This window comes from Rhinoderma darwinii, chromosome 5 (assembly GCF_050947455.1).
Source record: "Rhinoderma darwinii isolate aRhiDar2 chromosome 5, aRhiDar2.hap1, whole genome shotgun sequence".
NCBI classification, from domain to species: domain Eukaryota; kingdom Metazoa; phylum Chordata; class Amphibia; order Anura; family Rhinodermatidae; genus Rhinoderma; species Rhinoderma darwinii.
In genome coordinates this window covers 268,035,842-268,049,869 of record NC_134691.1, presented here as the reverse complement: position 1 = coordinate 268,049,869, position 14,028 = coordinate 268,035,842, and the positions used below count along the sequence as shown (strand labels likewise).

The following is a 14,028-nucleotide window of genomic DNA, read 5'->3' as shown; positions in this document are numbered from 1 at the left end:
GCCCCTCTTTAAAATTCCTGCAATTGCCCCTCAGAGAACTAAAAGTAAACCACTGCACAGCTGATACAGTGCTCAGTGCTCTTGGTTTACTGTTGGTTTTACTGTTACAATGTATTTCTCTGTGGCACCCTGCTACATTACGGGAAGCCCTGCTGATTTCAGGCCTGTAAAACTGAAATGATTGGTAGGGCAGAACAAGTAAATGGGCAGACATGAAAACAACTCAATTTACCCAATATTTTCTAATATAGCCTTAGAACGTGTTATTGCTATTAGTTAATATTATAACCATAATATGTGTGCTCATTGCTGTAAAAATGACTTTATAAATGAAAAAAAATTACAAAAAAATTATTATTATTATTATTTTTATTATTATTGTCTCAAATGCAGATGAAGCGTTGTGAAAGTTAGACAGCAAGACAAATGATTGCTGGTATAAAACTTGTGGTGCATAAAGAAACTAATGAGATAAAAGATAAGATACAGATATACTGATTAGGTTTATAACACATCATCATTGTATACATGGACAATCACATAAGTCACAAATATGCAACAAACATTCTATGTACTAAGTATTTAGCTTAGTGCCCTATTACCATAGAGGAATCCGTGAATTTTTCTGGCACTCCCGGGGAACACCTACTTTCATTTTAACCTCAAAAAAAGCTTAGTTTAGGGGGTATATATAGAATTGTATAATTCTTGCTTAGTGCTTTCTTCAAGCCCAGATTTGTTGACTACGTTGCCAAGGATCTTTGAGTAGGATTAAGCCCATCCCTACTGTAACAGTAACGGCTCTACCTGATACTTTCTTCTGAGGAACCCATAACCAGGTTCCAAGGAACCCCAGGATACCCTGGTTGGGAAACACTGATGTAGCTCAATGATAATGGATATTTTCATTGACATTGTTCATTAGATATTGAGAATATATATTTGTGTCTGTTTATTCACTTACAAATGCTACTGCACTAATAGGCAGTTGGTGGCCCAATGGGTGATGAGCCATTTTACTAACAATTTCATTTGTTCAGATAAGGATTAGAGAGAGAAAGGAAGACATTAGTAAAGTCTATGTAAAATAAGTAAATTTTTAAAAATTCTAGTCTATGATAGACTTATTCGGTTTAGATTCCCCTCTCTTCCTTTTACAGGTCAGATGGACGCTTGGAGTACTGTATAAATTATTGGGCCTTCATTCTGGGCTCCGGATGATGCTTTTCCTAGGATTTTCTAGGATGAATATAGTAAAAAAGTTCCGATCATAGCAAAGAAATATACTTAAATGTTCGCTATAATGGATTCTGCCATTCTCAGTTTATATTCAGCAATCATAGAAATAATGGTCAATGACTCTATGTCACTATGATTCTGAAATTTTCCTTACACAAAAGGATCAATGATGAAGAATCTGAACATTTCATGTGGGCCAAATTGAACAAAATGAATTCATAATATAGTGAAATGTTTAGAGTAACAACATTCACATGTTTGAATGATTTCTAAATGGGAAATGGTGAAGGCCCCAGGGCTATTGCTCCATTTATCTACAGGGGGGGCTGTGTGACAAATCTACAGGGGGTACTGTGGCATTATATACAGAGGGCACTGCAGCTTTATCTACAGGGGGCACTGTTTCATTATCCACACATGAAATTCATCTGTTTTAAAAATGTGTAAAAAACGTAAGCCACGGATACAGAACGGATGCAAAACGGCCGTCAAAAATGGACCTAGACGGCCGTTTTTAACGGCCGACTCCCGAACCCTGTTGTGTGAATAGAAACAACAGCAATCCCTGTGTGGTGTGGGGTGGGTAGGAGATGATGGGTGGGATTGGTTAGCTGTAAAGGCGCCAAAAACTAGCTACTCCCTGAAGTTAGGGCTAATGTTTGGCGTCTTTGCAGTTTCACAAGGCTGCTTTGAAGATCTGATGTCAGTGGACAGCAGCTGCCTTCTGGGCTCTCCCTCTTGGCGCTGCACTGAATATGACACACGTGACATTACAATGTGTGTGTCCGACTTCAGTGTAGCGCCAAGGCCGGAGCAGAGAAGGAGAGCCCGGACATGGTACACAAGTACCTAATCTATCATGTATCCAATCTATCACAAGCTATACACCACTCTGATAAACCCTGGAACCCTGTCAACCCGGTGACAGACGGAAACCGTTAGCTAGGTTTCCGTCACCATTGAGTTCAGGTGAGGGAAACGGAAGCTGAGGTTTCCATTTGCCTTTCCGCTGAGGGGTTAACCTGATGGAAACCTCAGACGAAACCCCTCAACGGAGGGGCAACGCTGATGTGAACAGGCCCTAAACAGTACAAAAAGTTGGTTAAGTGTTTTTTTTCCACTTACTTGTCCCAAAGTGCACTCCATTCCACCAAGGAAATCTGCATCTTTCAAGCCATTGTGATTGCTGCTTATGTCATGAACTTCAAAACGAAGGCGCTGAACTTCTTCAAAATAAAAATCAACTGTGAAAATTTTTGAGAAAATAGGATTGATGCATGTTCTTATCACCTCTGTTCTGTCCACCTGTAAGAAGAAAGAAAATGTCAATAACGAATTCACTATGTTGTATAATGCAAGATAAATGATTGTACACTTCAACTAAATCTATCTATCTATCTATCTATCTATCTATCTATCTATCTATCTATCTATCTATCTATCTATCTATCTATCTATCTATCTATCTATCGCAATTCTAAGCAATTATTGTACTAACAATAAATGTGAATTTTTTGGGAATCACTGCAAATAAAAGGGTTACCACTTGTGTTTTGGTTTAGTCGTTTGAAGCATGGAATGTAGCCATTTAATTTATATTCATGAGAATATCCTTCTTTCATAGCAAAAGAGAGCTTTATGCACTAAAAATAACGTAACTACAGAAACACTATTAGAAAACCAATAAGAAATTGTTCATAAAACCCTATAATGATTATGCTTTACAATTAAATAGTGGAGATTAAAAAGTCAATTTCCAGGACCAGGTCTGTGCAAGTACTCTACATGGTAATTTGAAGAGGGCAGTACTGCAGTACATGTGAAGGGTACATGTTAAACAGTCCCAAGCAGCACCTAATACTGATGTAACTCTGAATAGGCAGCAAAATCTATTTTGATGCATTTATGTTAAAATGTGTATTTTTACTGTATTTTTATAATTTACATTTTCACCTAGATTTCGACATAAAAAAGATGCTTAATTGAGAAGAAAAATAATTTGTAGAAACGCTTTTGAAAAAGATTTTGCTTGCTACAGTAGTTGTAAAATTTATTATGGGAGTAGTGGAACCGAGTGACAAGAGTAACACAGTCAGCATTGCTTATTCCAGTGCTTTTAAACGATGATATAAGGTGTTAGAACTAGTATTACTGTACACAGTATACACTGTATACTGTACTTTTTTTTATATTTACAAGTTATAAATACATATACATATTCATTGACCTATTGGCCCTCTTTTTTGGTGAGTCTCTTTCTAGATCAAAGAATCAGGACAATCAGAGTCAGTCACATACCTAACCCACAGTGCCACCCACTATACCCCACATATGAAGCGTGTTGGGACTCGCTCCCTAAACTTTACTGTTATCATGTGCTAGGCTCAAGTCACATTCAGAGTGAATGTAAACACTTGAAATGATTTTGTTTCCTTATTTAGTCTATAGGTATTGAAGCTCTGATTTTCTGAGCTCCAAATCCCCAGAATAGACAGATGAGCCAATGATAAAATCCAACTTGCTTGCAGTTGCCACTAGGTGGAGCTAAGGAGCTTACTGCATACAGTTCTGTTATTAAATTCAATTTATAACATTATGCAGTACATTTCTAAGCTTCCCCCAGTCCTGGCTTCAGGAAGCTTTTAATATTATCATAACAATCTATTTCTATGCAGGGCACTTGAATCTCTGTATAAAAAAAAAATGTGCTCCGACTGCTATAAAGATACATTACAGAATTTAATCAGCGCAGAAGGCCAAATCTGAAAACTACATGGTGTCACGAGGTAGATATTTATTTTAAGTAACAGATACTCTTAGGCCATGTTCACACGTTCGAGATTCTGTCAGGATTTTATTCCCAATTCACATGCTCCAGAAAAAAATCAGTGTGGAATAATGACGGCGCTGTGGATTTTAAAATCCGCAACATGATCATTTTCTGCCGTGGTTATCTATGGCAACTCTGCACCGCGTGAACATAACCTTCGTACAATGCAGGCACAGTATGTGTGATTTCTATCAACAGATTAACTGAGACTGCAGTGCATTGAGAGCATATGAGATGCCACAAATCTGATGAATCTTGCAGTCAATCTGAACTCCCTACAGTCATACAGGTTATTAGCAGTTTATAAAGGGAACATATCCATTACTAATAATGTCATAGTTGTATCACTTTTACTGAGCTCTATAAATGTATTACCATTATTTCACTGCATGAATTATATTCTTCATGAAGTTATTATGCCTGACAAACAATCCCATTGATAGCTCTGCCTTTTACAGACATGCTACAGTATATCTCAGGGGTTCTTAACAAATTGTATGCCATGACCCCCTATGTTTTTAATTTCAAAGTAGAAGTTTGGCACAATTGTTATCTAATATGAAAATATCTGGGATTCCAACTGGTGACATGTTCTAACACCAATGTGTTTTGTTGCTCTCATAAAACACCAGGGCACCACTTAGGTTTTTAGTAATAAAATAGTTAAAATATTCCTTACCCTAAGGTCCCATGCACACGACCGTAAAAACACCCGTAATTACAGGCCCATAGACTTCTATTGGCCAAAGGGAACCTTCCCGTTTGCGTACGGGAAGGTGCCCGGGTCGCTGAAAAATATAGAACATGTCCTATTTCAGGCCGTAGTTACGGCACGGGCAAGCCCATAGAAGTCTATGAGGCTCCCGTAATTACGGGTGGCTACGTGTGTGCACCCATTATTATGGGAGCGTTGCTGGGCGACGTCAGGGGATTTCAATTTTTGAATAAGGAGAAGCAGAGTAAATGGCGTCTGAGCGATCATGTGACCCTTTTAAGGTTTTTGGACATGATTGTGACATCATTTCCAGCCCCCCTTTTTTTACGGGTCCGTAAATACGGGTGGAATACAGATGACAACGGACCCGTATTTACGGGCACGGGTCCGCAAATACGGTTTAAATATGGGTTAAAAACGTGTGACAAAGGACCCGTATTTACGGCCAGTATTTACGGGAGGTAAAAATTACGGTCGTGTGCATGGGGCCTCAGAGATACTAAGCAAGACAACTATATTTGAAGCCATAGTAGACATCATAGACTTTAGGCAAGACAAAACAAATACATTTTATTTTAGATGCCAGATTCTGAAGAGCTCATTTAGAAAACGGCAAAGCATGTGTAGCACAGATTACCAGACCCAATTTTTCAACACTTCTTATCAATGGTAAAATCACAATGATCTGAAATTAAAGTACATATCTGGGTAAGGTGATAATTTTTTTTCACTTACACTTTGGCTAATCGTGAGATTTAGAAGGTAGCCAGTGTGGTCAACTGATCTGTCTCTTTTGACACAAAACTGACTTTGTCCCCAGCCTGCTGCAGAATAGATACTGACCTCAATCAATAATAGAGCAGACATTCTAACTATCAAAGGGAAGAAAAGTAATGACTGATACAAGCGATAGTAGATTGAGATACAAAAGCAATTGCTCAGGAAGCCTGGCAGATATGGTATGTCAAAACTCTATTGGCCAAAACAGGAAAAGAATATGATGTACAAAATAGAACAGTGTTTCCAAAAATATGCGGATATCAGGTAATTATATTATTTTTTATATGCTTTCACCAGGAAGAATGTACAGAAAACATTGGGCCCCATTGTAAAACACACCCTTACTAGCTATGAAAAATTAACTTTTTTTTTTTTAATTCAAGTTAATGTCCTCCACTATTTCATAATATTTATTTTTAGGCATCAGAGCTGTGTTTTTTCCAGAGATAGCGTTCCAAATTCCCTACATCCCTTCACAGTGATAGAGTTAAATGATACAATTCTGACTGCCTGCAGCCACCACTAGGGGGAGCTTACTGCAAATTGATTCATACAGTTAATATTGACTTCAATGGGAGATGTAAAAAATATCTGTATGCAGCAAGCTCCCTCTAATGTCATCTGCAAGTAAACACTATGAATGTGTGTTGGAAAGCAGGGGAAGCATTGCTGGACCCCTTATCACTACTGGGCCCCAATACAAAATGCATGGTCTGTTGCTATGGTAAGCTTGTCAATGGCTTTCATTGAGCAATTCATAACACATAATGATTGGGTTTGGCCACATATAGTGGATCCAGTATAACTGCTGGAAGGTGACTATGTTGGAGGTCTTAGGGCTCTTTAGAGAGATTAATGTTGAGGGTACTGAGAAGGGGACCCCTAGCAATCATTATTCATGTTTACCCACCAGCAAGTATAACGTTTTAATTTAAGAAAAGTTTAAAAAACCCAATAAGTAAACCTCTCATCCCATAAAAAAGGCAGAAGTGTAAGCTAAATCTAAAACACAATATAGTGAGTGATATAATAAATCTACCAACATTTATAGGCAGTATGTAATTGATCACTGAGAAATGCCATTGATATGTTGGTTTTAGTGGCATTTGCTTTTGTTTTGCCAATGTAGTGCCCTACAAACTTGGATAAGGATCTGGTGCTCGTAAAGGTGTTTTCTCCTCAGAGACCAGGGGTGTCTCTGACCAGGGGCGACTGCCACATTTGGGTTGCAGCGGTTGCAATTGTGACCGGGCCCCGGCAGCATGCATCTATAAAAGTTATTATAGTAACTGGGGCCTATGTAATAAAATACACGGGCACATACAAGCCTACTATGTGGTAAGCTTAGATACAGGGCCCATCAGACAGGATCAGACATGGGCCATGTATCTAAGAATACCATGTTGTAGTCTTGGATACAGGGTCCATGTGTGACTCGCTGAGCTATGCTATTTCTGTAACTCCCATAGTAGTGAATGGCAGTTACGGAAGCAGCATAGCATCCAAGCTACGCTGTTTACGTACACTACCGTTCAAAAGTTTGGGGTCACCCAGACAATTTAGTGTTTTCCATGAAAACTCACACTTATATTTATCAAATGAGTTGCAAAATGACTAGAAAATATAGTCAAGACATTGACAAGGTTAGAAATAATGATTTTTATTTCAAATAATAATTTTCTCCTTCAAACTTTGCTTTCGTCAAAGAATGCTCCATTCGCAGCAATTACAGCATTGCAGACCTTTGGCATTCTAGCTGTTAATTTGCTGAGGTAATCGGGAGAAATTTCAGCCCATGCTTCCAGAAGCCACTCCCACAAGTTGGATTGGCTTGATGGGCACTTCTTGCGTACCATACGGTCAAGCTGCTCCCACAACAGCTCTATGGGGTTGAGATCTGGTGACTGCGCTGGCCACTCCATTACAGATAGAATACCAGCTGCCTGCTTCTTCCCTAAATAGTTCTTGCATAATTTGGAGGTGTGCTTTGGGTCATTGTCCTGTTGTAGGATGAAATTGGCTCCAATCAAGTGCTGTCCACAGGGTATGGCATGGCGTTGCAAAATGGAGTGATGGCCTTCCTTATTCAAAATCCCTTTTATCTTGTACAAATCTCCCACTTTACCAGCACCAAAGCAACCCCAGACAATCACATTACCTCCACCATGCTTGACAGATGGCATTAGGCACTCTTCCAGAATCTTTTCAGTAGTTCTGCATCTCACAAATGTTCTTCTGTGTGATCCAAACGCCTCAAACTTCGATTCGTCTGTCCATAACACTTTTTTCCAATCTTCCTCTGTCCAATGTCTGTGTGCTTTTGCCCATATTAATATTTTCCTTTTATTAGCCAGTCTCAGATATGGCTTTTTCTTTTCCACTCTGCCCTGAAGGCCAGCATCCCGGAGTCGCCTCTTCACTGTAGACGCTGACACTGGCATTTTGCGGGTACTATTTAATGAAGCTACCAGTTGAGGACTTGTGAGGCGTCTATTTCTCAAACTAGAGACTCTAATGTACTTGTCTTGTTGCCCAGTTGTGCAACGGGGCCTCCCACTTCTCTTTCTACTCTGGTTAGAGCCTGTTTGTGCTGTCCTCTGAAGGGAGTAGTACACACCGTTGTAGGAAATATTCAGTTTCTTGGCAATTTCTCGTATAGTATAGCCTTCATTTCTAAGAACAAGAATAGACTGTCGAGTTTCACATGAAAGCTCTCTTGTTCTAGCCATTTTGAGAGTTGAATCGAACCCACAAATGTAATGCTCCAGATTCTCAACTAGCTCAAAGGAAGGTCAGTTTTATAGCTCCTCTAAACAGAAAAACTGTTTACAGCGGTGCTAACATAATTGCACAAGGGTTTTCAAGTGTTTTCTAATCATCCATTAGCCTTCTAACACAGTTAGCAAACACAATGTACCATTAGAACACTGGAGTGATGGTTGCTGGAAATGGGCCTCTATACACCTATGTAGATATTGCATTAAAAAACAGACGTTTGCAGCTAGAGTAGTCATTTAGCACATTAACAATGTATAGAGTGTATTTCTGATTACTTTAATGTTATCTTCATTGAAAAAAACTGTGCTTTTCTTTCAAAAATAAGGAAATTTCTAAGTGACCCTAAACTTTTGAACGGTAGTGTAACTAATATTCAGTTCTATGGGACTTACGGAAACAGCGTAGCTCAGCGAGGTACGCTGTTTTCTTAATTCCTGGACTATCTAACCTTTTTCATGGTCAGAATTCTGCCGCAACACAGCAGCAGAACGGCGTTTAGGGGGCCCCGTTCTGGAGATAAGTGCGGGTCCCAGAGGTGGGACCCGCATCCATCTGACATTTATGACATATCCTGTGGATATGTCATAAATGTCCCTTATGGGAAAACCCCTTTAAATAGCGTTTAATATCACAGAGACATGACACTATTACAAAGAATGGAAGTTTATGTTCTGCTTTGAAGGCTGAGTGTGGAGCCTCCGTAGGAGATTATGTAAAAAATACAGCGCTATTTTGACAGAACCTGACCCTGGTGTCCATTGTTATAAATGTAAACTTACGATGCAGGTGTGAACAGATCCTTATATAGACTATAAACAAAAAATAGACACTACTTTCACATAAAATGTCAATAACAATACATATATATGCCATATTCCAATAATTTAAAAAAAAAATTCAATTGTGAAAAAGGTTATATCAGAGTCCGATACAACAAACATTAACCTAGGAGTTACTGGTACATTAAAGAGGCTCTGTCACCAGATTTTCCAACCCCTATCTCCTATTGCAGCAGATCGGAGTTATGACCTTTTTATATTTATTCAAATGAGCCTTTCTTAAGTACAACTGGGCGTGTTTAAAGTTATGTACAAGTGGGCGTGTATTGTGTATGTGCATCTGGGCGTTTTTACTTCTTTTACTAGCTGGGCGTTGTGAATAGAAGTGTATGATGCTGACGAATAAGCATCATCCACTTCTCTTCGTTAACACCCAGCTTCTGGCGGTGCACAGACACACAGCGTGTTCTCGAGAGATCACACTGTGACGTCACTTCCTGCCCCAGGTCCTGCATCGTGTCGGACGAGCGAGGACACGTCGGCACCAGGCAACAGAGGCTACATCGACTTACCTGCAAACGCCGATGCTGCTGCAGAATCAACTGTAGCCTCTGTCGCCTGGTGCCGATGTGTCCTCGCTCGTCCGACACGATGCAGGACCTGGGGCAGGAAGTGACGTCACAGCGTGATCTCTCGAGAACACGCTGTGTGTCTGTGCACTGCCAGAAGCTGGGTGTTAAGGAAGAGAAGTGGATGATGCTAATTCGTCAGCATCATACACTTCTATTCACAACGCCCAGCTAGTAAAACAAGTAAAAACGCCCAGATGTACACACACAATACACGCCCACTTGGACTTAACTTTAAACAACACGCCCAGTTGTACTTAAGAAAGCCTCATTTGCATAAATATAAAAATGGTCATAACTTGGCCAAAAATGCTCGTTTTTGAAAAAAAAAAAACGTTACTCTTATCTACATTGCAGCGCCGATCTGCTGCAATAGGAGATAGGGGTTGGAAAATCTGGTGACAGAGCCTCTTTAAAGTCTATGTACACCTTTGAAATCAGTTTTTTTTCTTTTTTTACCAAAATTGTGCATCAGTGTTATTTGGGCAACTTCCTGAATACTTTTTATTCAAAATTATTTTTACTTTTTGAGATACAGCTGCTTTGTGTCCTGTATACAGAGCAGCCATATCGTCCGCTGAAGCCTGTATCTGTCAGTTTCACGGGACTGACGGGTTCGGTGTCAGCGGGTCCTGCGTGTCTCTGACAGGCAGGATCCATCTGTAATCGATTACATCTAAGTTCTGAACTTAGATGTGATCAATAGCAGCTCGATCCAGGACGCGCTGACACTGAACACATGAGTCCCGCGGACCTGACGGATACATGATTGAGTCATAGATAGAGCTGCTCTATATACAGAATACGAAACAGCTGTATCTCAAAAAGTTAAAATAATTTATAATAAAATGTATTTAAGAAGTTGCACCAATTACACTGATGCACAATTTTATTTAAAAAAAACGAGTCAAAGGTGTACCTGGGTATGTCCATGGACATATACTGGACACACACATACTGTCAGGGCCGGATCTACCTGAATACACTGAACACAATATACTCATATGTACATTTATATTTTAATTCTGCAACCATAGTGCTGTGGGAGTGAGAGGAGGACACCTTTATAAGAGCAGACAAACATTTTGAAGTCATGGGTGATTTTAGGTGTGGCCTATTCGATGGGTGGAGTCTAAAATGCCAGGCAAGCTGTGCCTACACTCTCTTGAGATGTAAATGAGGTACTGCATACACGACATTATAATCTTGGATTTCATTTTTCTTCAGAAATAAGACAAGATAGGTGAGGGTGCATTATTTCATACCCCATTATTAAAAAAATGTTCTTCCAAGAGAGTTCTATTGATCAAAACCTCCAAACATGGTAGAAAGGATTTGGGAACTCTATAGAGCAAAGCGGGCTATGCATTTTGAGAATTGGTGGGCTTCAAAAATCATGGAGTCTGCCAGTCTTATTTTTATGCATGTCTATATGACATATCAGAAGGTAATTCAGCTGTAATTTCCCTTTAAATTCACCTACAAAATATTGTTTTTTAATCTAGCGTTATAAAGCATGAAATAATAAAACTTGATTAAACATTTAATGCATTAGACAAAGCAGTGACATTTTACTTCCAGTAGATTCATTTCTACCATCGACAGTATGTAGGATTTAATAGTATTGTTGCCTAGCATGCTAACCTGATATTTTAATACATTTGCAATTAATTATAGCACTAAAGAAAAGTAATGTTAGTTATTAAACTCCACTCCAATTGACTGGAACATCTAAAAGTACATTGCAAACCACCAAAGGAAATGAATGGACCATTTTACAGTTTTTTCAAATTGTGTCCTTGACAAACACATCTTTTTATAGGAAAGAATTAGGTTCCTTTTTGCTTCCGCAGAATTCTATATTCTTTAATCTTTTAAACAAATGTCTCCCTGTATGTCTAAGAATAAAGGACCTAGAAATTGAAAGCAACTTGAAATTTAGCTTGCATAAGGTCATTCAGGCATTTACCCAAACTACTTCCACTTTGCAATCACTTTCTACAAGACAATGAAAACATGTATATTCTACTACACAAGTGTCTATAGACATGTTCCTGCTTGAGCAACCTACTAGAGAATTGTAAGCCTAAAAGAAGTGAATAGTAACTGTACTGGTGACTTCTTAAAGGGAACCTCTACTTTTTGGCAACCTTTACCATAAAGGGTTATTTGCACCATAGACATGACCATGATTACTTGGTCTACAGCCCAAAAAATGACTGGTACCAGTAAAACATTCCCAGTTGTATACAACCATTCTGTGATCAGGCACTAAAAATTCTAGCATTAGAAAAAAAAGGTTTTGTGCTGAATGGCCAATGGCTAACCAAAAAAAAAAAAAACATTAAAAAGTTGGGACCTTACGTATTAAGAAATGTTTTAAAAAAAAAAAAAAAAATCAGAAAGCTTATTGGTTTCTATGGGTAACAAGGGTATCTTTAGCCTGTAAGTTGAAACACCCGAATTAATAAGTTGTAGAAACTTGATCATCACATGCATGAAGTCTAAGCTCCAAAGGCCACTTTTGTGGAGACATTTTTGTTTCAAAGTACACTAGGGAGAGATACAAAACAAATTTTTACCCTATAGCTGAGACAGTGCAGCTCATCTGTAGACATTGAGTTAGTATAGTGCACTTAACATCATTAAATGCTTACAATAATATTTTCCATATTACTTTCATGACATTGCTAGGTGCATTATGCTATGCCCCCTCCACCCCATAAATAATGATAAAAGAATTTCAATTCCAGTACCTGCTTTGTGGTGCAGTCATCCTGATATTAACTTCACACTTCAGATGACTATAGCTGAATGATATGGAGTACTGTATAAAGCAAATAAAAATCAGCCAAATGGAGGCAATGTGGGTGGTACTCTATTCTCCTTTTGACTGAATTTGAAAATTCACAAGGCCTTATTCACACAGTGCAGTTTTTTTAAATGACGTTTTTGAAGACAGAACCAGGAGTGGATCGTAAAGTAAGGGGAAGTATGTAGGAAAGATTCTACTTCTCCATTTCTGGTTGTGGCTTCAAATACTGCAGCAAAAAACTCCAAATACCCTAAGGCCATGTACATACGTGGCAGAATTTTTCTACTGCAAATTCGCGGCAATTACGCAACGAATCTGCAGCAACATTTGCATATTTGACAGGTAATTCAAACGTTTCGGATATCACAGCGGACTTCTCCGTAACAGACTGTGCATGCTGCAGTGTAAAAATTCTGCAGCGTCTGAACTAAGTTACATAAAAAGGTATAGAAACCAATGGAAAAAAATGGCTGCTGTGGATTTCCATTGCGGACTGTCTGCTGCAGAATTCAACAGCAATTCCGCTACGTCTGAACGTGCCATAATACAGCTAATGTTTAAAAATGATTTAAGCATATGATCAGCTATGCAAATACATTGTGCTACTTATTATGTACTCATCCTGTTACAGCCTGTATTGTACTCTAGTTTGCAATTCTGCAGGCTTTAGAGCTGAAATCCCAACATTCCTTACCAGCTTAATGCCTTCACAAAGCTAGCATCAGTGTTTTGTATTCTAGTGTCGATGTTATACAAAGCATTGTACAGTAATCTATTTCATAATCTGATCTAAAACAAAAACTAACCGCTAAGGGTTCACATCTGCATTGGAGGCTCCATTAGGGGCTTCCTTCACAGATCCATCAGAGATTTTGGGAAACAATAGCGCAGCATGCTGCGCCATTGTTCCCGGTAAGACCGCAAACACCCCGACGGAAAGCTGACGGAACCCATTAAAGACAATGGTATCCGTCGGCAGCTGCTGGTATCCGTGTTGAAATGGAATCGTTGCGTCCGGCATTCCCTTGTGTCGCTCCTCTGTTCCACAAACTACTGCAAAACCTCATTAACACACTGCAGAAAAAATCCACGCAGATTTTAGGAGTTTCTGCCAATTTTCAAATTGGCAGCAGAATAGAGCATGCATGAAAGGTAGGGGATTTCCCTACAGATTACACTTTTGTAATAGTGAGAATATTTGAGGTGGATTTCATTGAATATTTGCGGTGAATTTCTCAACAGTAAATCTGCCCTGTGTATACCTACCACTAAATTTCCACCTTGAAGCTACTTTAAATAATATATTTAGAAATTGCATCACTAGCAGGTCCCTAATATATACATGTTACCTACGGATTAAGGCCTTATTCAGACGAGCGTGTCCATTTTTTGTCCGCAAAAAAACGGACCGTATTTCATGCATTTCAGTTCCGTATGGTATCAGTGTGCTTTCCATGTGGCAT

At 39.0% G+C, this 14,028-nt stretch overlaps 1 protein-coding gene across 1 annotated transcript in view; it reads right to left on the bottom strand.

Annotated features, from left to right (window-relative positions):
* The window catches only part of CPNE4 (copine 4), a 434,578-nt gene that overhangs the window by 170,288 nt on the left and 250,262 nt on the right, over positions 1-14,028 (bottom strand). The window contains exon 3 of the mRNA XM_075827119.1: positions 2,365-2,544. Within this exon, the coding sequence (XP_075683234.1) occupies positions 2,365-2,544 (180 nt within the window). The remainder of the gene's footprint in view (positions 1-2,364; positions 2,545-14,028) is intronic.